At 36.9% G+C, this 25,152-nt stretch overlaps 1 protein-coding gene across 1 annotated transcript in view; it reads left to right on the top strand.

The window, feature by feature from the left end:
- The window catches only part of VAT1L (vesicle amine transport 1 like), a 51,313-nt gene extending 28,265 nt beyond the window's left edge, over positions 1-23,048 (top strand). Inside the window, exons 8-9 of the mRNA XM_051629593.1 lie at positions 19,015-19,098; positions 20,018-23,048. Coding sequence (XP_051485553.1) covers positions 19,015-19,098; positions 20,018-20,116 — 183 coding nt within the window. The 3' untranslated portion in view covers positions 20,117-23,048. The remainder of the gene's footprint in view (positions 1-19,014; positions 19,099-20,017) is intronic.
- Positions 23,049-25,152: the final 2,104 nt, after the last annotated feature.

Below are 25,152 nucleotides of genomic sequence, written 5' to 3'. Positions count from 1 at the left end.
TTAAAGATGAGGTTTTACCTGCCCCTTCAGTATAGTGTGCTCAAATGAATTTACTGATTGACTGAAAAGAAAGTGGGATAGAATTTTTTTCTGGATGGAAATTTAAAAGTTACTTCATTCTGTTCAGTGCCTCAGATAATTGCTGACACAAGGGAGATTAGGATCTTGACTATTGCTATGGAGCAAAAGTATTTGCTTTGCTGTGTTATCTGTTGGTGTTGGCTTGGGAAGGGTAATTTTTATCTCAAATTTACATCCATAAATTCTAGTGAAGTCAAGTCTGTTCTCAAGTAGGCCATTAGAGCCATTTTATGATGTAAATTCAAGAAAGATTTGACTAAGAGACAGTAACAAAATCCATAGATATTCGAAAATATAAGTCTAACTGGGAATTACTCATGTTGAGCAAAGTCCTACAATAAATTAGCTGCTGTTGAGATGTCTTGCTATGTTGCAGCTACTGGTTTATACACTCAAGTGTTTAAAAGATGAGATAAATTGGAGATGGTACATGATTAAAATACTCTTCTGTAGTAAAAAGCTGATTTTCTGGAAAGATTGCATTTCATTACCAGTAATACAATTTAAAACAGAATTAGTATTCAGTGAGTATTTGAGCTTTGTGGTTGTTTCTTTGTTAGGAACTACTTATCTTATGCTTAATTTGCACTTAGTGACTCTTCTTCTTTCCAATTAACTTATAGTGCGCATTTATGCATTAGCATCCTCCTGAGGGTCTAAGTTTTTTGGCTTTACACAGTAGACAACTCTAGATCATTAAGCAGGATGAAAAGTGGAGATTCTCAAAAAAATCCAGTGTGTTGAATAAAAAGGTACATGTTGCATTTTTTCTATTAAAATTGTGTTTTCGTCTGTTTCTCTATCAGCAACAGAAAATATATCCTCAAGGTAGAATGGATTGTTGACATAGAAGCCAGAAGCACCTCTTGAGGTGATTTGCAGCAGTTAAAAGTAGCACTTACAGCAAGTGAAACAAAACTCAAATTCTTGCACATGAATTGCTAGATCTGGGCTATTTTGGTCCATATCGTTAACCACTAAGATTTTGGAAAAACACACTGACCACATACCTGCTTTGTGTACCAAAGGATTCATTCCTTTCTTGTCCCTCAAATGATTTAAAGGAGTGCACTGTTACGTGGTAATCATGGTATTCAAGACCTGTATTGCCCTAGGGCCAGTAAGAATGATGAAGATACTGAAACTCATGGAATAGAGTTGCTACTTAGTCTTAAAGTGGAAGAGGATAATCTGATAATATTACAAGATCAGGCCAGAACTTTGCAGTAGTCTCTAAATTACTGTTATTAGTGATAATGTAATAATGTCTTTAGCCTTTCCTTACTTAGCAAATAGTAACACAGCTGTAGCCCAGATCAAGGAACGTAGCTTGGCACTCAGCTGTGATTGAAATAGTGGAACCAAGGCACTAAATTTACTTATGGATCAAGGCCTGTGGATCTTGATATGAGTGCCAGAGACATCTAATGACTGCCTTGTGGTCAGTGCATGGAATGTTTTTGAGTGAAAAGAGCCCTGCACTTTAGTTTGTAAGGATCACTGCACTATCAGTCACAGGTTTTTTTGCTGAATAATTGTAAGAGATGGTGCAGGTCTAGCTGTAAATACAATTTTTATATAAGTGAAATTCTCTTGTCTTGAAGCCAGGGCTTTTCTCTAATTGCTAAGGAAGAATCAAGCTTCGTTTAAGAACCTAAACCTGAAAGGAGTGCAGTGCAACTGATCACATTCTAGTATCAATATAGAATACCTACTGAGACAAAAATTTCATTTAAGAGAAACATTTTCTTGCATGCTGCTGTTCTCAATACTTTGTTCTCTGTGTTAGCTTTCAATATTAGTAGCATTAGCAAGGAAAACAGTAGAAACCTATAAAGAACACAGCCCTCTTCAGTGATGAGGACTAGATGAAGGGACATTTCCCATACAGAATTCATAGCACATTTGGGGGAGGGCAAAGCCGTCACAATATGTCTGGTTTTAGCATTGCTCTTTGGCTCCAAAGGATTCAGCTACTGTAAACCTGTTTTTTCCACTGAACTCATCCTCTTATATAAATTACCTCGTCAGTTTATGCTTTTAGGTATCGACAATATCAATGTTATTTACAATGGGGGGACAGGAAATATCAAGCCCATGATAGCAGAATAATAACAGTGAACCCCCTAAAGCAGAGACTTTAATTTAATCAAAAGTTATTAATGCTTTTCACTGATCTTAGCTTTTGGACAAAAAACATTTCACATATCATTATAGTAAGACACAGAGAAAACTGACACATTTGTTACTTTTAAGGTGGCAAGAGGGCCATCTAATAATATCAGATCAGACTGGTACCTTGGTATTCATACTAAATGCCATCTTGTGTCAACTTTTTTAAAGTGATAATAATGACATGTGCAGGTTTTTGTCTTTTCTGCATGATGAAAACATTCTCCAGCTGAGCAAACTACACCTTTTTTGAAGCCAAGTGACTTCTATTGCATTTAGAACCTGTATTTGTTCTTCATGGTATGCAAAATAATCTAGAGTAACACGATGAAAGTGAAAGTTCATTTAAACCAAAGTAATTACCCACCATGAATACAGAAAATAATTGTTTCTTTCATAGCCATATAGTGTTAAATTGTGGAAAGAGGGAAACTTAACTCACTCTGTGTTAACTCCTATGAATGTATCGATGTTTGCATTGCCATGAGTGCTCCTCTAGCATTACAGTGCAGAATCTACTTGTTTTGAGGCTGCAAATATTTCTTTGACAGTCCTTCATTTCAGTTGTTCATGAACTGTTTCCTGATTTACAGGTATTAGCTCTGCATGTATGCTGTCCTGTGATACTGCCACATAGCTCTTTGTTCTTCCTATGTGATAGCTTCTGTTCCCTTTGACTGTATAAAATAAACATCTGTAGTTCAAAGTAAACGGAAACGTTTTATCTGTACATCACCATTGTTTCTTTGTACACAAACAAGTCTAACACAAATTTAATACAAGCTTCGTGCAGATATCAAAGCTTACAAAAATGCAAGGAGCTGTCGTACTGTTGTGCTACTGGTTTCAAAACAGACATGTAGGGCAAGTATACTGAGAAGCAAAACCTGAATAATTCAGTGTAGTTTGCTTCTGTTTTCACAACCAAATTCTGCACAGTTATAGGCCAAAATATCTTTCAAATTTTGGGAGGAGTAAGGGGGAAGCTCTTCAACTTGGATTTCACCTCACTAACATTAAAAGTAATGAACACAAGTTCTAAATGAGTGAAAACTGAGCCATGAGTAAGGTGATTTTTCATAAAGATTTTGCAAATAATTTTTCCCAAAATGCCTACCTTAAGTAAATATTAATTAAAATGCCAAATAAGTTTGGAGCTATATGCTTAGAGGAATAGTGCTGGAGGTAATTGGGTATTGCAGGCTTTTTTTTTCCCCCTCTAAAACCTTATGCATACCTGATTATGGGATCCTTGCTGCTCTTACATTAATTATTAAGCTCCTACCAAATGCCTATATAGTTTAATTTACTTTTCTTCTCCATTTAATGCTATTTAACAGGACTTCATATAACTTCAGAATTAATTCCACTTTTCCTACCTGTGTCAGCAAGTAATGGCATAACACAGTAGGCTTTTTGGCTTCACACTCTGTTGGTAACAATGTAATGTAAGGATGAGAACGAGATAGAAAGCAGCCAGACAAGACTTGGGTATAGAAACTGTGACTCCATAATAAGGCTTTGGATACACGACATTAGGAGCTGTTTTAGGAAACTTGTACTTCACTTGTTATGTATGTAAGAAGAAATAAATTATTTTCAATTGCTACATGTTGTTCATAAACACTGCAGGAAATCTGAGCTACATGTATGGAATTTAATTAAGCAAGTAATGTCTTTCAGCTCTATGCTTTCTTCTCTTTTCTTTACACCTTTTGAAATTTAGTTTGTTTTGTCTAGCCTGCCAGTTGAATACCTGCCCTCAAATAATTTTACCATCTAAAGTCTTCAGAACGTTCCTTTGTGCAGGCTGAGAATATTCATGCTACGTACTCATTTAATTGATAAATAATAAAAGAGATGATGGATATCTGTACTTGCCTGATCCCATGCAGCATGGTAGTGGAAAGATTATGGATCAGCCTGAAAATCTCTTAATTTCCAGTTCTGGCCTCTAACAACCAAGCCCATGGGCTGTCTCAGCATCTCTGTGAGCCTTTGTGGTTCAGTGTGTAGTCCCAAGTCTCAGAATGGCATGTGTTCTATGGAATTTCAGTAAGCCGTTTCATTTCAGGGGAATGGTATCAATATTTTGAAATAAAGTAGCAGACATAGAAAAGTATTTTGGCAATATTTCTGAGGAACATTGATTTCTGTGTTGAAATGTTGCTGTTACAGGGGTTAGAAATTGACTAGTACAAGCCTAAACCTCTCTCAATTAACTTAAATGCAGCCTGCAGCTACAGCCCTTTTCTAATCTATTTAGCAAGCACTCTGCTAATAATTAGTTATGGAGATATACAGGCAGAAATACTTTTCTAGAAGGCATGAGACACTGGAAGTTGAAAGTGCAGTGGTGAGTCATGGTATATGTTTCTGGGTCAGGACAGATTGCCATTTCTACTTGTCCTCGTGTGCTACAGAGATAAAAGCTTCCTGTAATGGCAGGCTGGAGGAAAACAACATGTAGGCTGGTTCATGCTGGATAGCATGAGGGCAAGGGGAAGTAGGCAGGAAAACAGTATAGGAAACGTTGATAGATTCCACTCAAGGAAGTGTGCACTGTTAAAGATAAACTAGTCACATGTTTCCAGATAACTAAATTAGCAACAGGAGATTGTATATGGGAAAAACTGGTTTGTAATTTATTAGAAAAAATAAGAGCAAACTTATTACATGGAGCGAGCTGCTGATTAATTATTGTGAAGAAGAAGTATTTTACAAGAGTGGCCTGCTTACTGAAATGTATCAACTGACTTTTACGTTATAAATTGGCACATGTTCCTTAGGTATTGAACAGGTATGGTGGTACTGTACCCTTGCAAGAAAATGACTAGAGACCTGGATAGTGAGAGCTTTGGAAAAGCAGAAGGGAAATACTTTAGACATCAAGTACACCTTTAAAAGCATTCATGTGTATGCATAACTCCAGGAGACTAGAGTATATTTCTTCTATATTTATCTTGATTGTTTGACTCCAGCATGTTTATCTTACACTTCATTTTTACTGTTTGTGTCCTAGAATTTAAGCTGTTCTCAAGAGTCAGAAAGACAGGGTTTCATGGTATCATTTCCCTATTCAAAAGCAATTTCTAGGCTCTTCATGAAGTATTAGAGAAAAAAAGCTACCTGCTTTTATACGCTTGATCCAAACATGCTCCAAATCTTTTTTTCTACCTGATAATGCAATGAAACATCTGCCTGTCTTCTCCCAGTCTTGCATGCAGGTTGATTAAATGTATGCCAATAGATTACATCCACCAGCAAAAATAATTTTAAATTGATTCAAACAGAAAGTTTATTATTTCTTGTGTTCCACAGAGTTGGGAGTACCACTAACTGACAAGGAATTCTTAAGATTTGGAACAGTGAGTGTTTTCTGTCACTAAGAGAAATAACCATCAGATACTGTAAATGGAAAAGACTAGATAAACAGCATGTAATAAAGGGAAAATACTAGAAACTAAGTTTTCAAAAACATATAGTTGCTATTTCATTCTTGTGCTATTAGTGTGTGTCATTTAAGCTACAGAGCCTATGAATGGAACCTAGAATTTTCCTCTATGTCAAAAAATTCTGCTCATGCTTCTTTGTTAATGAGTTGAGTTGAACTGTCAGGGACTGCGAAATGTGAGAAATTCCAGAGTCTCAAGAGGGAGAATCTGAGGTTTGTGTTAATGTTTCCTAGTGATCGTTTTCATAGTCAGAAACTTGTTTTGGTCTCAGTTCAAATTTAGAAAGACCTGTTTTCTCAGGATTTTAAAAAGATGAGGTAGAAATAATGAAGTCTACTTGGTGATGTTGAGAGAGCTGAGAGATGTCATCCCTATATGTCTGGCACAATACAGAATACAAAGAATTCAGACTCCTTGCCTTTGAAACAGTCTCATTTTCAGACTGGAAAGATCTCTGAATACTTTGGATGACCTTTTGGCCTCTGATCAGCCTAGTTACTTTGGTGGTAGGTTTTTTTGTTTGCTTGTTGGGTTTTTTTTCTGGCTTTAATCTGAATACAATATCCATTAATCAGTGGATGCCTAGAAGGCTATCTAAGGAGTCACTAGAAATAATCAAAAGGAAGTGGGGGAGATAAAAATAAGCAAAATCCCTCTGTTTAAATGTGTTAGGTCCATTTTGTCTAAAAGATGTTACATTGGCAGCATTGGTCCCTGTGGCCATCTTCCATGACTGAGCAGAAAGGTTAATAGAGCAGAAGGGAATCAGATGATTTCAGGGACTCACTGGGGTGAGAAACATCAGTAGATACAATGCCTTCAGCATTTCTGCTGTATATTCTAGCTCACATTTTTCTGCTTTTGGGGATTTTGGGTGCTTGGCCTATAAAGAGATAATGTTGACATAAGCTTTTAGCTATAGTAGAAGGATGTTTAGTTGTCAGCACACACACAGAACTCTGGTAAATTAAATTCACTGGGCTTTTTTTGGTTTTAGAAATGCCTTTCTAAAAATGAACATTTTAGAGCTTCTTCTGGGATCTGCCTTTCAGTGTATCTATGTAAAAATAACCAAAGAAAAAGCAAATTATTGGTACCATCAGCAAAACCAAGTTTGTTTCTCAGCAGCTAATCATGTTGATGACTAGTTTTGGCAGACTGGTAGAATTTGTGGAAGTCTCATGAGTGGTAGTAAAATAATAATTTCCAGAGTAGTTGTTTTCAATTTAGTTTTTTAATCTTAATGCTAGTAGTCCAGTTAGGTTGCTAGATTCCCTTTACTGCAGAGACCACACAAGTTTTGTGTTTTATTTAATAAAACGTTGGCAGTATCATAAAAAAGGAATTATTACTGTTGTATCTATAAGACTTGTAGATAAGATAATTTTGTAGTTCTATGTAGATAACCTACTTATTAACCAAATGATCCATTACTGGTATTGATTGTAATTAGGAAGGACAGTTGAATATTAAACTTCATGAGTCAACATGTTCCACTATTTGAGTCCTACCTTCCCCACCTTGAGATTCATTACTTCATCATAACAACATGGCCCAGTTCCTTACTCTTTAGAGAGCAATAAAATTAATATCTGAGTCAGTGAAAACAAGCATCTTCCAGGTTTTGCTTTAAGCCCACTCTTGGGGTTCACCAAGAGACGTGCAGTTTCCCCAAAGGCTGTGAAAGTTGGTCATGAGCACTTAATCAGTAGTAGTTGCAGCACACACTGTGTACAAGTCTGTTCTGATCTCACCTAATTATTGGGCTGTTCTGATTTGGGTTTTTTTCAATTATCTGAAATATCCAAAATAACACTTGATTTTAGTGCACAACAATCATTAATCAAGATAAATGTTCTCACCTAATGAAAATGGCTCATAGATTCTTTTCAATCATTCTAAACACAGATGAGTTTTCAAAGCAAAATTACTCTTGGGCATAGAGATATCTCTTAGCATAATATAGTCTGAATTTAATGTGATAATTGAGAGTTTTATATGGTATTGCAGTTTAGTAATGATATTATTGCTCATTACATATAATGATATAAATGAACACACAGGCAGCAATACAGATATATTGTCAATACTAAAGGGTTTCTGTCTATATTAGCCTGCTATGAATGACTGAACACAAAGATATTTTGTAGGGCAAATCTGTATGTTATGATCACTGACTCAGGGAAAACAATACTACAAGAAAGGAATGTAGTTAAAGAATTTCAGATGAGCAACTGATCTTGTACTGTTTTCATTTTACTGAATACGGTAGTTTAAATCTCAAAGTTCAGGCTTTGAATGTGGTATGAAAGCACACACATTTTTAAATGTAGGCCATACCTAAATGAAATAAAGCTTTGTACATCACAGGCAGCTCCAAGCTTTGGGTTATAAATGCATTCATTTTAGTAGAATAAAGGTTGTGTAACAGTGAATTCCCTGCCATCAGCAAATGCCAACAAGGTTCAGAAGAACCTGAGTGGGTTTTTTTATTATTTTTGTTGTGGTATTTTTTTCCCCCTCTATTTAAGTGCTATAGTTACGTCCTGGTTAAAATATCTTAGAAATCTTAAACCTTCCTGAGGTAAAAGAGCAAAACCTTGGAATTCTTTAGCAGAAGTAACACAGTGCTTATCTTTTCCTTCAATTTGAAATGTAATTCAGAATGCTCCTACAGTTAAGCCTACATTAGCCTAGAGCTAGCAAAATGTGTCCTTTTAAAGTTCTTGCCTATTTTCCTGAATCACTGTAGCTAGTATAGATGCTGTTTGCTTTTTTGGTGCATCTATGCATGCAAATTTAATTTAATTAGATTAGAAACTGTCTCAGCTGAATCAGTGATATTCTATCACATGAATACTTCTACTTCAAATTTCCTTCCACCAATAACATAGCAATTTGATTTCAGTTGATGCAGTGTGTAATGCTAAGATGAATGAATATTCACACATGAGCTTTAAACCTGTTGTAAACTAAATCAATTTTTATAGCAATCACTTTGGTACAATGCTTACGTGGATTTAAGGTCTTTAATATAGGCTTAGGCTGAGACTTTTTTCACAGCATTAGAAGAAATGTTAAATAATAAAGGAAATAGGACTGCAAAATACATTGTAAAAATGTCAACTAGCAAATAAGATTTATTCAAATACCTTTCATCTTACGTAGATGAGCAATTTAAAACTTACTGCACAATGATATAGCATGAACTGATGATAAGGATGAATCATACTCTCTAACATTACAAATGTATTACAATTTAATATATCCATGGGTTTTAGTTTTGTCTAAGTGTAATTTTAGTTAAGTTATGCAGTGGCACTGAATGGTAGGATCTGACTTACAAAGCTTACTGAATAGTTAAAACACGATTAATAATTAGACTGGCAATCCTCTTGGTACTATTTCCTGAAACAAACAAACAAAATATATATAAGAAATCAAAAGAGAAATATTTTCTCATTTTGATCTTTGGAGATTTTTGACATTTACTTTGAATTTCAAGAATTCACATAATTATTTCACAGATTAAGGATGACTTTTATTGGAGCGAATCCATTGTTATGAAAGAACATGGAAATTGTTCTCAAAGATGCAATATTAATGTGCTCTTGTAATCTGATCCTAGTTGGTGGACTTGTACATCAAGCTTCACAGACTTTGGAAAGGATAGTGCCAAGGCTTTTTAATGATTACATCTTTACTATCTAGAGGACTGAATGTTTGTTGCATTTTGTAACCAGTAACTTTAATTCCCGTGGTTTGGGTTAGTGGTTCTGGAATAGAGTGCAATTTCTTCTCCACAGTGGTAATAAATAAGACTTTAAGTTATTTCACATAAGTAGACTGGTAGTACAGGAGCTTCTAATTTTTTTGTTACTGATTTTCAGATCCCTTATTGGGAAATAAAGCTCAAAAAAGAGCTCAAGGAAGGGTCTGAGGAATATATAATAGAAGGTCTTTGGGAGTAAAAATATTTTATTTTCTTGAATTGTTTAGAAAATATGATGAAAAGTTACAGTGTCAGAATTCATGTTGGTCACAGTTTTGTACGTGACTTCCAAAAAAATCACCTGGCATTTTAGAAGGGTAGAGGAGGAAGCACGTGTTTTCATGAGACAGAAACTTACTACAAGATCCAAGAAGTAGAATAAAGTAAGGCATAGTCAGCAACCCCTATTACTGCAAGACAAAGAAGAGAGGCCATGACAGGGAAGTTTAAGGGGGGGGTTTTAAAAAAACAAACAAACAAACAAACAAACCCAAGAAACTACTGTGATGCAGATTGTAATGCTTTTAAGTTTGGATTTAAAAGAGTTGGTGAGAAATACTAAAATAAATAAATAAATAAAAGCAGTTGTGCTAGTAAGCTGTGGAGGAAAGTCTGTTGTGCCCAAAAACCTCAGGAATTGGGGCCCCACAATCCCAAGGGTTGCTGAAATGAAGCAGAGTCTTGCAGAAAAGAGCCTAGTATTTGGCATTTCATTTATATTGGTGTAACTGCATACATGCACAAAAAAACATTGGTTCTTGATAAATATATATTCAATGATCACCTAATACTTTGCAGGCTGTTTTTTTGGGTTCCCCAGCCCATTCTTCTCACCCCAGTCTCTCCCCCATCTCACTCTACTCCCCCAAGGGACAACGTTTGTGCCCATTTGCCCAGAGGCAGAGTTAATACACAGATTTACTTGGAACATCTTGCAACTAGTTAGCTTAGAGGCAATTCAGAATATGGTGTCAAAGCAAAGATTCTTCTCTCTTTAAATAGTGTCCTGCAAGTGTCTAGACAGTCTAAGTGAAAAGCCATGGTTCTGGAAGTATTTCAGACTTGGAGTTCTCATATGGCTGTGAAACAGCACAGTCCCAGAAAGACTGTCTGATCTTTCACTTGTGTGTGTGGAGGGATCTCTCTGCCAGATTCCCACAGAGGAATAAGCAGGCAGGATTGCTGCTGCATGGCTGTGCAGAGGGGATGAACAACAGTCACCTTCTACAGTCTAGGCATTATAATTAGAAAGACAACAATACAACACTACACAAAGCAGTATGTTTATCATTGCATATTCTGGGGGCGAAGAGGGGGGTGTGGAATTTAATGACACTATTACAGCATTCTTATGTGAAAGGGAACTGAATGAGACATACTTGTGGTTTGGTGTATTTTTTTCTCCAAATGTTTTTTCAAACAGATCACAAAGCAACATTGCTGAGGCAAGAGTTAATAAACTGATGTCATGGAGCCTGATAGTAAATAACATAAAATGTCTTTTTTCTTAATTGCTTAGTGATGAATCATAAAATTTATTTCCTGCCATAAATTGTTATAAAAGATTGTGATGGAATACAGGAATATACCAAACTGAACATTGTATATTAAATCAATTTAGGCAGGAGACTGTTACATCTTAAACAAATACAGAAGGCCTGTTTCTTTTGCCTGCAACTGCCAAAACTCCTTTGCAGCCAAAGGAATTTTCCCCGGTGGACAAGCTGCTGCTGTGGACCAAACCAGACTCGCTGGAGTGGAATCTGAACCACTACACTCTTCAATACCCCAAGGTTCAGGAGTGTCTGAGGCATCTCAGTGTGCACAGTTGGCTCCAACTTACTGTAAGATATGTTATTTCTCAGAATGGAGAAAGGTACCATAAAGTTGACCAGTTCTGAGCTCCTGTACTCCTGGCTTTGATATGCTTAAAGTCACCTTCCCCGTGTAAATCAGGACCATGCTATCATAATTTCTACCAACAATCCTAAAGACTCAGACAGCAGCTGGGAGTCAGTGGCTCAGGGACATAGTGGTAACCAGAAGTGTGGTGTAGGAGGGATCCCCTTTTGGTCAGGGGATTTGAGGAACTTTTAAACTTTATCACAATAGATCTATATCCCTTCCATGCAACACTCTGCACATCTTCAGACTGGTTAATCTTGGAATAGAGTCAATATGATTGTTTTGTGCTATGGACTGGACAGACTGCTGCAGAAGATTTGGGTCCAGGAGTTTCGGCTTCATTGCTACTCTAAAAGAAATTCCAGCACGGATTTTTGAAGCTTCATCCTGATTCACAAGTTATGGCTTTTCTGCTTGAGTGTGTTCCAGGGTTTTCTTCACCAAATATCTACCCTTCAGAAACAACCCTTGATGTTGAAAGTAATAAGGTAATTATTTCCTATATTAATGCAGAAGAAAAATCCCTTTTTCTTTTAGGTTACGTTAGTAACGTGATAATGTGAAAAGCTGTGCTGTGCCAGGTTAAATAAAAAATAGCTTTCCTTCTCACTCTGCAGGTTTTTCTAAGGTAATACACATAATCTTATAGAGGTGTTCTCTCTGTAGCACTTCACTTGCAACCAAAATGCTAGTCTTTAACTTTCAAAGTGCTAAATCCTCCTGAGCTGTTCCATCTTGCTGGAATTCTCTATGTCGATGGATCAGACTTCAAGGTCTTTTCTCTGCTTTTACTATGTGGGAAAGCTCCCACCAAATTGATAATCTAGACACTGCTGTTTAGTACTTCTAAATATTTAATTTGATGTTGGCTCTGCCTTTTTCCTGCTTTATCCCTATTGACTTCATAAGTAAAAGCTGGCAGGATTTGGCTCTGTTATTTTGAAATTACAAGGCTTTAAATCTCTCTTTCTTTGAATTTTACTGAGGCAAAACAAATACTCATTGACGTCAGCAGGGGCTTATAGGAATAAGGAAAGCACAGTGCTGCAGCTGTGGTTCTCTATTTAAAAGACGTATAACTTAATAGATACCTTCAGTAGCTGAGGGAGGATTCGGAGTCAGAATTTGCCTGTAGCACCAGTTTTATTCCTTTGACATTTTTCTCATCTTGGATCTGGTTTTCGTCTTGCTGCCATGGCAACATACAGTGGGGCTGAGAGGACTCTAGAGAAAAGGTCTCTCATGCTGACAGGCTGCAGAAGGGAATAGAGGCCAGAGCTGCTGTTTGCAGCTGTGAATGGCAACGGAATAATGAATAAAAGTACTTTCTATTTGCATGTATGCAGGCAAATCATTGGTGCAAAAGTTCAGCGTAACAGAGCATAAAAAGGTGAGTTGGAGAAAATAATTTTTTATTTCAAATTAATATTAGCAGGATGACATGACATGTTATCTTCACAACAAGGAAATAGGAATAGATTGTATTCGAAATCCTGTAAATATTATGCTTCTTTTTAATCTGTCTTGCAAGATGCTGCATACCCCCAGTTTCCAGGATAACAGAGTTTGAGAGATCTCTGTAGAATTAATAGTGTAAGAGAATTGGCCAGGGAAAGAGAAGGATAATCCAGGCCAGTTGCAGATGGAGGTTTTTCAGCCTCCCATATACCCAGCTCCCATGCAAACAGATAATTGTAGGACTTTGTCTCAGCAGTTAAGTCAGTTAAAAGCTAGAAGCACTTTTCTGCTAGATATTCTGATATACAGTGCAAGGAAAATATTTATATCATAAATGCAGTGTGTTGTGGTCAATAGAGGTTATTCTGTTGCTTTCAAGTTAAAAAACCCCTACTAGCAATAGGATAGTTTTGTCCAAATAACTGCATCTGTGGTAGGGTAATTGTAAGTAATCACACCCAGGCAAAAAAGCTTTGCTACAAGAGTTTGTAAAGAAGGCTTATCCTGAGAAAGGAAAATACTGTCAACTCATTTAAAATAATAAAAAAAAAGCACTAAGAAAAAGTCAGCTTGTTTCCCGTGGAAATATTACTGCACTAAATCATGTTGCATAAACACGAGAAAGACATTTCAAGATTAGTGAGGATCAAATATGCCAGCAAAACAACAGGACTACATTTTGACAGATGTAACTTTTGCGAGCAGAAGGACAAAGTCATAAATGCAAAGAAACCCAGTGACTGCCCTCTGTGTGTGTGTCACAGGTTATCCAAGGAGCCTGTGTTCTGTCCCTTCTCTTAGCCCAAGCCATGCTAACAGGGCTGTGTCAATTGTAGCCTAAAAGGGAGATTTACTTCCCATGCCCTAATGCCCCTGCAAAATCTGCATGGATTAGTACACCAGAACTCATTCCTCAGAGCTGCCAGCAGGCTAACAAATTGTCATCCTTAGTTTTTTGAGTGTCCTCCCTTCCACAGATCACAGCTACACAGACATAATCCAGAAGACAGAGACTACATTTTTTTTCTTCATAGGGAGAGCTATGTTCGGTTTTAAAAGCCATATATGCCAATGACATGAAGGAAAACTGTTCTGGTCTGAGAATTAGAATGCAGATCACAATTCATCTTATAGACAGCTTAGATTTGTAATAGACCACAGCAGTGATTCTGATTATAAAAATCATGTTGCCTCATGGCACTAATGAAAGCTGTAGTATTAAAGCTTTGTTTATGCAGTATCTCAGCTAGAATAGACTGCAGTATGAATCTTTTTCTTCATTACCATATACAAATGATGCTTAAATAAATGTTATTGATATTAGTGTTTGTAATTCTAATGGACTCATTTAAATAGTGGTTGTTATGAACAGCAACAGAACAGAACAAGCCCTAGAATGAAAAATGGGCAAGTTTTTAATTCAGATTATTCTTTCATAAGCCTGAACAAGATTTGGATCATTACCTGTGACACTTGGGTTGCCAAAGTAACCTTGACTAGCCAGCTGATGTTTGCATACCGCCTGACACGATCACCATGGAGATCCTGTCCATGTGATTTTGCAGACATGATGCAGTTGCAGGCTTCTCAGACACATGACAGTGAGCAAGAGAGGAATTAATTATTGGTAAGGAACACTCTTGCAGAATGCTCTTTGTCACGGAAGCAGTGCAGAAGCAAAACTTCTGCTTATTGTTGTAGCTGCATATAGAGGAGTAGGGCAAGGTTAAGAGGAGGAAGCAGTCTTGGCTTTCAGAAGGAAAATACTGAGTCCTCTTAACAGAAAGCTCATGTTTGACTGAGATGGGAGGAGTGTTCAGAAAGTGCTGGCCTGTGTGAAAACCCTGTTTGAAGGATATTTATTTACGAAATGTATGCTTGAGTAACTGACAATACTACTGGTATTCCTTTATCAAGTGAGACTTTTATTCTTTCTCAGTACCCCCCCTCTCATTCACATGCAACCTAGTGATGTCTGGAAAGTTACACCAGTGGAACAGGGAGTGGAATTTGGAACAGGGATTGAAATTAGTTTGTATACACAGACTATTGCAAATTCTTCTCAAAAAGTAGCCGTTGTGCTGTGCATTTCTCTTTCAAATTCATTTTTTTCCTGAAGTAAATGTATAACTTTACTAAGTAAATAAATAAATTGATAAAATTAATTGTATTACTGAGCTGAACAGTTTCATAGGGTGATGAAAGCATTATGTTTTGGCTTTTCCACTAGGAAGTTTTTCCATGCCATATTGCCTTCATTGTTTCTCTGCTAAACATCCATAGTATTAACCTGGGTATAAAGCCCCCAATGTGTTATATTGGCATAGCAAGCAGTTCAGTGTTCCAACTTTGCAGTCTCTTATTTTGCTCCTGAGATTGGTTCCTTACAAGAGTCGAATACAGAAATGGATCATTAAGTTTAAAATAATATCCAAAAGCTTGAAAATAGCATCTGTTTCTTAGGCAGGCTGCATTTATCTTTCACGCTTTGAAATGGTGCAACAGATAATTAATAATATATTTTCCATTTACCTTTTCCTATATTTATAAAGCAGTAGATCAGTTAACATTGTTGGTTAACATAAGTGCCTCAGCTTGATTTTGAAAAGATTTGAGGCTGGAGAAGGTGAGCCTAACTGAAGCAGAATAAGAAATTTTAAAGATGACACAAGATCTGAAGTTCTTGATACTTTTGAGGAGTAAGCCAAGAGAGACCCTACAGTGGTGTTGTAGAGGATTCAGTACAGCAGTCAAACTTTATACTTCCAGAGCACACAGCTACCATGAAGTTTCTTATAGAACATTCTCTGACTTGTAACATGAAGGCATTTCTGCTTTTACTCTACTACCAAGGTTTATTGACAATAATTGTTGCTCTTCTCGGTATGATACACAATACAGATGGACAGAAATGGCTCTGATCCAAGAGAAGCTCTGAGATCCCAACCATAACGTCCCCTCAGGCAAATATACTTAAATAGGCTTTTTTACAACAGGCTTTTCCCAGCTTTGTGGTTTATTTATTTATTTAATCCTGTGTATGTATCAAGACTTCTTTGAAGAATTATTTTGGTAGCATTGGTAGCAGAACGCCTTTTAATGCTAATACAGTGCAATGCTTCTGTACTTTACCACTTAAGCTCTTTTTATTTTCTATTTCTTGCCACTCTGCTTGGGTCCAGCAGAGTAATATGAGGAAGGAGCTTGTAAAACACTAAAATTCTCATTTGCCATCATAACTACCTAAGTGCTGCAGATTTTCTGAGTATTTCTCATAGGGTATAGTAAGCATGACTTGTAAAGGACCTTGAGGTGCATTGATCTTGTCTTTCTAGACCATGTTTTTTGTTTTACAGATGACTTCCTTATTGCATAGTTTGTCTTAATTTCCAGATTCACTGTCACAGCTGAAAAACATTTGAATGAGGATGTGTGGTGACATGTCCACGACTGTACCATTTGTGGAGCTGAAAGGGATGGGAGAAATATACTTGTTCAATATTGTTTCTCCAATTATAAATGCATGTTCCCTAAAGTAAATGCAAGTTGTCTCAAACTGAGTTAAAAAGTTTATTTTCCTGCATTTGTTATCATTTTCCACTAGACTGAACAGACAGGGGAAGATGATTCTAGTCTATGCTTAAAAACTGTCAAACCAAAATACAAACCCCTTTTGATCCTTGCTACTGGAAGAGATTTATTTTGAATCAACCTTCCACCACTTCAGAGAACCTCCAGTAAATTCCAGGATATCCACATGCCTGACTGTTAAGCCTACCAGTTAAGCCTGGGGGCTGATTTTAACCAAGTGCACAGTGGTTCTCTGTCTTCATTGATAACGTGCAACAACTCAGACTTCCAAGAGCTCCATGCTGCCCTCTGCACAAAGCAGGCTGCACGCAGCACTTCACCGTTCGTGTGAAGAACTAACTGCTTTTATTTAGTCTGCATAGAACAACTTCAGCCTTAACCTTATTTGCATAGCAAAGAAGGTTTTTAATGCTCTCTGTAGTATAAGAGGGAATGGTTTTAATATTCAGCCACCTTGGGAAAAAAGTAGTTGCAGTCTTGGTTGAATAAGTGGACTGTTAGCAGCCATAAACAGAAAAAGTTCTCATAAAATAGATCATTGTCTCTTAACTCAGACATAGTGTACTGAAATACATTGCACTAGTACAGAATTTGACTAACTGGATAGATAAGTTGCAAATAATGCTAAAATACAGCTGTTGTATCAGCTATTCAGGCTTTTTATATACCTTTTTAATGCATTGCAATAGTTCCATCTGGATTCTGTAGCCACTATTATTATTACAAGTTTTATTGTTCCCTTTGCCTCTGCCTGCTGTTTGCATTTGTAAGTTACTTACAAGTGTCCTGGAAGCAACTCCTGAACCTTTCTCCAGGGCCTTAAATTTGATACTGTGTATGAGAAAAATGCAGAGAAGGCACATTTTCTCAAATTTGCCTTGCTAAATATGATATGGTACAAATTAAAGCAAATGTTGCACAGCCTGCTTTCCGCATGATGGTTCTGGTAGTAAATTTCAATGGACGGGCAAGTGTGTTTGCTGGTTTCTTAAATTCTGTCACATCTATGTCAGTTGTTTATACTGTGCTGTAGACTCCTGAAAGCTTGATTTGACTAATAAGAGTCGTAAGAAATAATACAGCTCCTGCTTCTTCAGTCTTTGTTGAATATTCTAAAATAATAATGTCCATAGTGCAGAACAAGTCTTAGAAGATAGTTAGGTTTGTCTGTGCTGTAAGGTAACTTCAGAAGAGCTATTGTGATTTTGTGGACTATGCTTAGAGGTCAGCCTTCTGTGCAGAGAGATTCGTAAGATTGTGGTTTTGAAGGTTAATTTACAATTACGCCCTAAGTTAGAAAGTCATTGTTCTACAGTGCAATTTTTCTTCTGGTCTAATTTTTTCTTTTTTTTTTTTTTAGTCTGGTATTTACTAATTGAGGGAACAACTTGCCAAAATTAAGGTTGTAATGTTGAGTTCACTGCAGTTGGCTTTCAAAACAAGGCCAACAGATGGTTAAGACTTTTTGTATCCAGCAGCCATTGAAATGAATTGGAAGTTGAAAGCTGTATTCACTTAGTATCTTTAAAAATCTCTTACCTTCTTCTGTAGTAGACATTCAGTAATTATCTCAGGTGCCTGGACCCCAGTTCAGATGTTTAAATATACTGTGGGACCCACGGGCTCCCAAGTCAGCATATTGTTTCAATATTCTATGCCATTATTCTAAATATTCAACAAAACTCTATGTCACAGATGGTAGATCCTATTAACATAAAACATAAACTCTTTCTTGTCTCAACATATCCTCTTATGCTGGCAAAATGTGATGGGGGTATGAACATTTTTTATGTGTGCATTTTCAGTTCCTGAAGTTTCTCACCATTAAAGTGAGGAAACTCTTGACATCTTCCAATTTCCAGTGATTTAATAGTGCAATGGTGCACATTGAACATCAGAGCAACACACACAAAATTTCAGTGCATCAACACTGACCTCTCATGAGTTCTGAAACTGCATACATCAAAATAAGCTCCTTTCAGGTGTATTAATAGGAAGAGGTTTTGTTCCTTTCTCACCTGGGCTAATTGCAGCCAGCTATTAAATGTCTAGCCTTGGTATCTGTAGGACACTACTTATTAAAAAAAAAAAAAAAAAAAGGTGGCACTAATCACAGCCACTGCTTGGATCCAACATTCCCTCTATAGGAACGCAAAAGGAATCAATAGAAAAAAATTATCGGTCAATCAAAAAACATTTGATACTCTCAGTGAGAGTTGAGCTTCTTGATAAATACTCTGCAAAGAGAAAATCTAATGAACAACCAGTAATGATTAACTCCCTGAGCCTTTATTCCTCTCTGTATCTCAGCTAACCATTACTTTTCTAGTGCATTAACTTTATATATGTGTTACACTATTCAGAAACTGTCCTCAAGACTCATATCCCATTTTGTCAAACAATGCAAAAATCATACCTTACAAATGCACTGAAAAATGTTTAACTATTAATTTTGTTTCAAGCAGCTGTTTGAATGGCTTTGCACATAGCATGCCTTAAATGCATTGCTGGTTTTGGAAGGAAGTTCAGGCTTCCCTTAGTGTGTGCCTATAAAATATCATTAGATTATCTTTCTTTCAGGTGAAGGAGGCCATGCAGAGAATCCATGATCGAGGAAATATTGGAAAACTAATTCTGGATGTGGAGAAAGCACCCACTCCCCTGGTGAGGGCAAAGTGCTACATGCATCATGTGCAGTTACACAAATTAAAGCATGGTAGTGACTTCTAGAGGCATATCCCTTACCGTTTTTTCAATATTGTTTTCTTCTAAATCCATAGCACCTAAATAGAACTGATAATCATGATTTATAAATTTAACCTAAAGTGAACTATAATTCTAATTCCTAGAGTCCCAGCAGTTACTTTTCTATGCTAAATGGTTATCTGCCTCTCCAAAAATGTGTCTGCAAGTCTCAGGGTAAAAGTGCCACATCTATTTCTGTCCCTGTAATGGAAAACAAATAGAGATTTCACATAATAGAAAATTCCTGCATTAATATGAATAAATGGATTGAACAGAAGACACAGACAATATTACTTCAGTGTACAAATGCTGAAGTCCTTTCTGATTCCCATACAAAAGTCAGATATGCCTCTGGTAGGAATTTCCTTTACTTTTTTTATAGTATATGAAGTATAATATCTAAATACTTCCTTCTAGAAATGTTCTGAAGGAAGATAGTTGTGATAGAACTCTGGTCCACTGGATCTGGAACACATAACATGGTACTGAAACATTACAGTAAGTGAAGCAAGCAGTAAGTGAAAGCCAGGCTCATGCCTGAACATTCACTGATGATGTAGAAAAGAGCAGTAAAGAAGATAAGGAAAACTTCTGCAACTGTCCCACAAAGCAGCTTTCTGTTACATAATTCAGCTGTAAGCCATGAGGGAAGAGCTTAAAATTGTAGCTGGAAGTGGTGTAATGCCAACAAGCTCTGCAGAGACAGATGCTTATTTTCATGTTGCAACCATGTCTTCTTTCATTTTTAAAGTCACTTTGCCAAATGAATCAAACTGAAAAAAGAATGAATAAAACAATGTGAAAGGCACTCTGATGTTCTCCATCTCTCATCCTACAGATGGCCAATGACAGCACAGAGACAAGCGAGGCTGGAGAAGAGGAAGAAGACCATGAAGGGGACAATGAAAATAAAGAGCGCATGCCGTTCATCCAGTAACTGCCAGAGGTGGTGGAAGCAGAAAGATTGATGAAGTAGAAGGGAACAAGATGAGGAGATCTATTCTGTGCATCAGTGAACAAATGCTGTAGTACAGTGTGTGTTGTTTTTGTCTGCAGTCAGCTGAGCTATGAGCTGTTGATCATTGTTGTTTTGAACTCAAGTGCCATTCTCATCCAGTGCAGTATTATGACATTCCTGTGTAATACCCAATTTCCCTGTAGAAGTCCCATGTATTTTTCTGTTCCAGTTTAAAAGCCTTATTAATTTACTGTGTAATTTTAGATGGGCATCTTTCTCATGCAAATTCCAACATTTTGCCTAAAGTTGTTTGGGCTTTTTTTTTCAAGTGGGAAACAATAAAAAAAAAATGCCCTACTTGCTGTCTGGAAGATTCGAGTAACTGGAGAGAAGATTTTAAGTTTGTGGATTTTCAGTGTTAAAATAGTTTTTCTTTTATGAGGCACAGATGCAAGTTGCAAAAAAGATGAGTTTTCAGTTTCCTCAGTCATGCTTTATCATTTTATGAGCAATCCTATCTTCATTTTCAAAAATACCTCACTTAGAATTGTGGCATCTGAAATTGTGCAAGAAATCATTGATTGAGTGAATTTGATTAGTATTATATAATCACATTAGTCATCAGCATTAGTAATTACACACTTTATTCAGAGTGCCAACTATCATGCTTTCACCGGTACGTTGCAGGCAAAGAAAAAGGTCAGTGAGCCACTCTTTTTAGACTCAGAACTTTAGTGGCCTGTAGCAATTAGCATTGTTATTGACAGATCAACTTCTTCTGCTAAGGTCACAGTGACTCATCTCTGTCCAAAATCCAAACCAATTTTATATTTTATTTTTGAATCATATAGGTAAGGCTCACTCATCAGTATGTGGAAAGAAATTTATTTATGGCGTTTACTGGTCTGAAATTGCTTATGTGTTGATCAACTGAAAGCCAGAGCTGAACTCCTACAGAAGTTAAACTTGTTAAAAATTAGTTTTAGGCCTTAATCCCATCAGAAATTATGCACAGGGATAACTTCATTGAGGTGCGTAGTTCTCAAAAGCTCTGCTCCATATGTACATTTACGTTCGTAATGATTTGCAGGATCAAGTATTCAATGACCAGCTAGTCTTATCTACCTCCCACTAGTGGAAACTATATCTAAACATGACAAAAGTAAATATTTTTCCATGTTTCACCCCTCCAAGCAGCAGCTACTCAGGTGCTCAATTGTCTTGTTAAAACAACTATTTTGAAATTACTGCAATCACCTACAGGAGAAATGCTAAAGGAATGTCAGAGACCTTGCATAATGCCATATATCTTTGAACCAATATATTTTTTTCAAAAGAAAATCTGTCCCCCAGCATGGCTGTTGTTCACCTAAATCTACAAGGGTCCTGTAGCGATAGAAGTTAAAAACTGATACAGAAAAGTGGAGATGGAGGGCTTCTCAGGCTTTTATCAATGTGAAAGGACTTGTGGGTTTGAATGACTTCTATGTGTGGTATTAGAAGATTGTCTTATTTTTTCTGTTCATTTCATTTTGCTGCCTGAATATTAATGTCCATCTCTTTACACTACACTCATGAAGTTGCTGTTCTAATACCAGATAATTGTGCAGAATGTTCATTTTTAGAGTTTCCCTTTGGTTAAATACATTCAAAAATAATGAGAAGAAATAACTGTGGAGAAAAAAGCCAAAAAAAGCTTTTGAAAAATATTAATTGAACCATAACTTAAGTTTTCTCTAGATGTTGATGCAGAACTTCACTGTAGTTGAGTTTCTTTTCAAGCTGGACTTGCCTGCAATTCCAGTGTCACATCAGACCCAATCTGCAACTTGATCCACAGAAAAAACATACATTCAGTGAGAGTTTTCCAAGTATTAGGCTTGCCAACTGGGCTTTTAAGAAAGGCCATTAAGTTTTCATGACTCATAAGGTGAAAGTGGCAGGAAACATGCCCAATTTTGTTTTTGCAGTTAGTGTAATGATGTTGTCCTGCAACAAACCTTAACATAACTAGGAATTTTGATTTGATGCCAAAGTGAGCAATATTGCTGGTGATCTTTGAGCTGGCAGTAAAGTGGCATTCTCAAGGCCTTAAATTAGTAGGGCAAGCAGAATAGCAACTCCGTTCTTCAGTTATAAACCGCAGTATCGTTGGCTCTACGGTTGAATTACCCTTCGGGACAAATAAAGATGGGTGATCTTGGTCATGGCCAACAGACACCGTAAGGACAACAATCAAATAATTTTGGCTAGATCTTTCTGGTTTTGTTAGCGAGGCAAAAATACTCTTCATGCTAATTCATACCAATTTGGGGCCATTTTCTGATCAGCAGAGTGTCAGGTAATTGCAGAGTACAAAGGAATACTTCTGGATCTGTCTAAGTGCAACACAGATAAGTATTACCAGCAGCAAGCTAACTCCACTCTGTGTTTTAGTATGGCATTAGTATGGCATATATGAAGGTTACTACTGAAATGAATTGAAATTTTTAGGTATCTGTTCTGGAAGTAGGATTTGTGCTAGCAGAATTTGGCCCACAAGCCCTCAGTAGCTTTTAGAGTACCACAAACAGTAGTATCAAGTCTGAAGTGGTAGAGGGCATGCTTTACAAAATTATGATGCTGAGACTTGTTACTGACCGAGTCTTCATGTAGAAATGAAGGTTTGTGCTTACTACTGACAGTGTTGCTTAAACAACTAAGACAATTGGATAGTTTCTTCAAGTGAAACAAATTATTTCTCAATTTGCCTTAAAGGAACTGTGAAAGCTTCTCTTTAACTTAAGCCTGATTGAAGTGAACTGAAACACTGTTTAATTGTATTTGTTGCTTTAGAGCTTTTGTTATATTGTGCCTACAAAGCAAATTATGTTTACATAAAAATATAAATAAAATATTGAGCATAGCATTATCCTTGGCTTATATGTTTTATTCTAGTATTATTGTCATATTAGGGAACTGACTTGAATTTTTTAAGAGGAAATTCTGAGGTCTTATTTTCTGTTTTGGTCACTAAGGGATACACAAATAATTGGGTTTTTTTATTACATCGAGGTTATTAAAATGGCTGAGTATGCTACTTTACAGAAAATTAACAAATTAGATATAAAATGCTGAATGTTACAGTCTAAGAAATTCAAAACATTATATAAGTGCCATTCATGAAGCATTCAGGGAAATATATTTTGACACTCACAGAAACCAGTTTCCAGAATTTTAGCACTCAGTTTGCACTGGGAGATGGATTGACACAGAAGTTATCCTCAGAGGCTCAGTTCTTTTTAGAAATGAAGATGCTCTAAGGGGATAATCTTAAAATAGGATACAAAACAGCTACTACCAAATTAGTTAATAGAAGGCAGGAGGACATGATTGAATCCAAAATCCCACTCTTGCTGGGTCTTGGTCTTCACCCAGGGATGCAAGGATGCATCCACCTTTTCTTTCAAAGAACTAATGATGGTTACCAAACTTTATAGGTCATCTCATGCACTTGAGCACATGGCTTTAAAGGTCTCCCTGCATGAAAGGAAGAAACAGTTAAATGAACTTGGGTTTAGTATCTAAACAATGGCTAAATGTTAGCTTTGGTTCATTCCAGTCATGCAAGACACTTTCTAAAGCCTGTAATGTCCCTGAAAAATCTCACTTCAGTAGTTACTGCATCTGCTGTATAATCTAAAAGCTCATATGAACACTTGCTGATTGTGAAGAGAGTAAATTTCTGCCCTCTGTTTTCAAGACTTAATAAGCAAATAATGATCAGTGCATCCCTAATCACTAGGTCAGGATAAAGTGGAAAGCAAACAGCCATAGCCTTTTGCAAACTCTCTGTGATTACTAATAAAGCTCTCCCATTTACTGGCTTTCCCACTGGGCCATCCATACTCAACTGTCATACAGTGGAACACACAAAAGCTGCTACCAGACAAACAGGGCAAGCTGCCTCTGTGTGGCATCTGGCCAGACAAAATGCAAAAATCATCCTAGGATACTAAGTATCCTTGGGTCTCAATTCTTCATTTTTGCTTCCCCGCTCATTCTCTGTGAGTTTAGTGATTAATCCTGGATTATTTTTGTCAGAAAAGATTATTCTAGTATGGCTATGATTGCCAGCATACAACAACATGCTTAAAACCTCCAGCTCCTAGAGAACGATGCAGGAATTTCTCCCCCTGACAGCACTGAAATCCCTTGGTGTGAGCTAGTGTTTTGTTTCACTACAGAAAGAGCCAAAGCAATCAACACACAGCAATTGTTATCTGCATCAAGGCATTCTTTTTTCCAAGTAATTTGTAACACCTAGACAAACATTCTGATGTTCTCCTTTGAGACACCAGGTTAGAGTATAAATGCAAATGTAGCTTAATCTCCTCAGTGTGAGCTGTCAAGCTGATTGATTACACTGGGTTGATCCTAAACCGTTCCTTTCATGTTTACCTGGCATATCTCTGTCAATTACTTCTGCAGAAAATGGTGTGTTTTTCTGAACACTGCCTTGATCTTTTCTAATTGTAACAATGTTGTGTTGGGCACCTCACTACCAGTCTGCTGTGCAGAAACTGGTGCAGAGGATGAATTTGTGAATGAAATGTATGTCTTTGCCCAAGAGCAATGATTAGAATTTGCAGCATGTTATCTGCTGATTTATTTGTATGCTTGAAAGGGAAGTTGTGGGGGTGTTGTTACAGGTGTGAAGTTTAGTCACTGCCCAGACTTGCTCTCCTGTGTGACAGCCTCTAAGGGCTTTCTGATCTTGCTGGTTTTTACCACATCACTGGAAACCTGACTCACTTGAAGGAAAGTGTTCAGTACTCAGTGTTCAGTTTAGCTCCTGTCTCTGTATGAAGCCATTGGTGTTTACCAGGCTGCAGAAAAGCTCATCAACACAGACCTAGGAGGTAAATGGGACAGCTGCACTATTGCTTCCTACCCCAGCCAGCCAGGCTGGCACAAAGCTAAAAAAGGGAAGGTTCAAAAGATGCTGCTGTTCACTGTGTAAGGGGTGCTCAACA

The sequence above is a fragment of the Apus apus genome, chromosome 11 (genome assembly GCF_020740795.1).
Source record: "Apus apus isolate bApuApu2 chromosome 11, bApuApu2.pri.cur, whole genome shotgun sequence".
Taxonomy (NCBI): domain Eukaryota; kingdom Metazoa; phylum Chordata; class Aves; order Apodiformes; family Apodidae; genus Apus; species Apus apus.
Note: the sequence above shows the minus strand (reverse complement) of the source record. Positions and strands in the feature narration are given on the sequence as shown.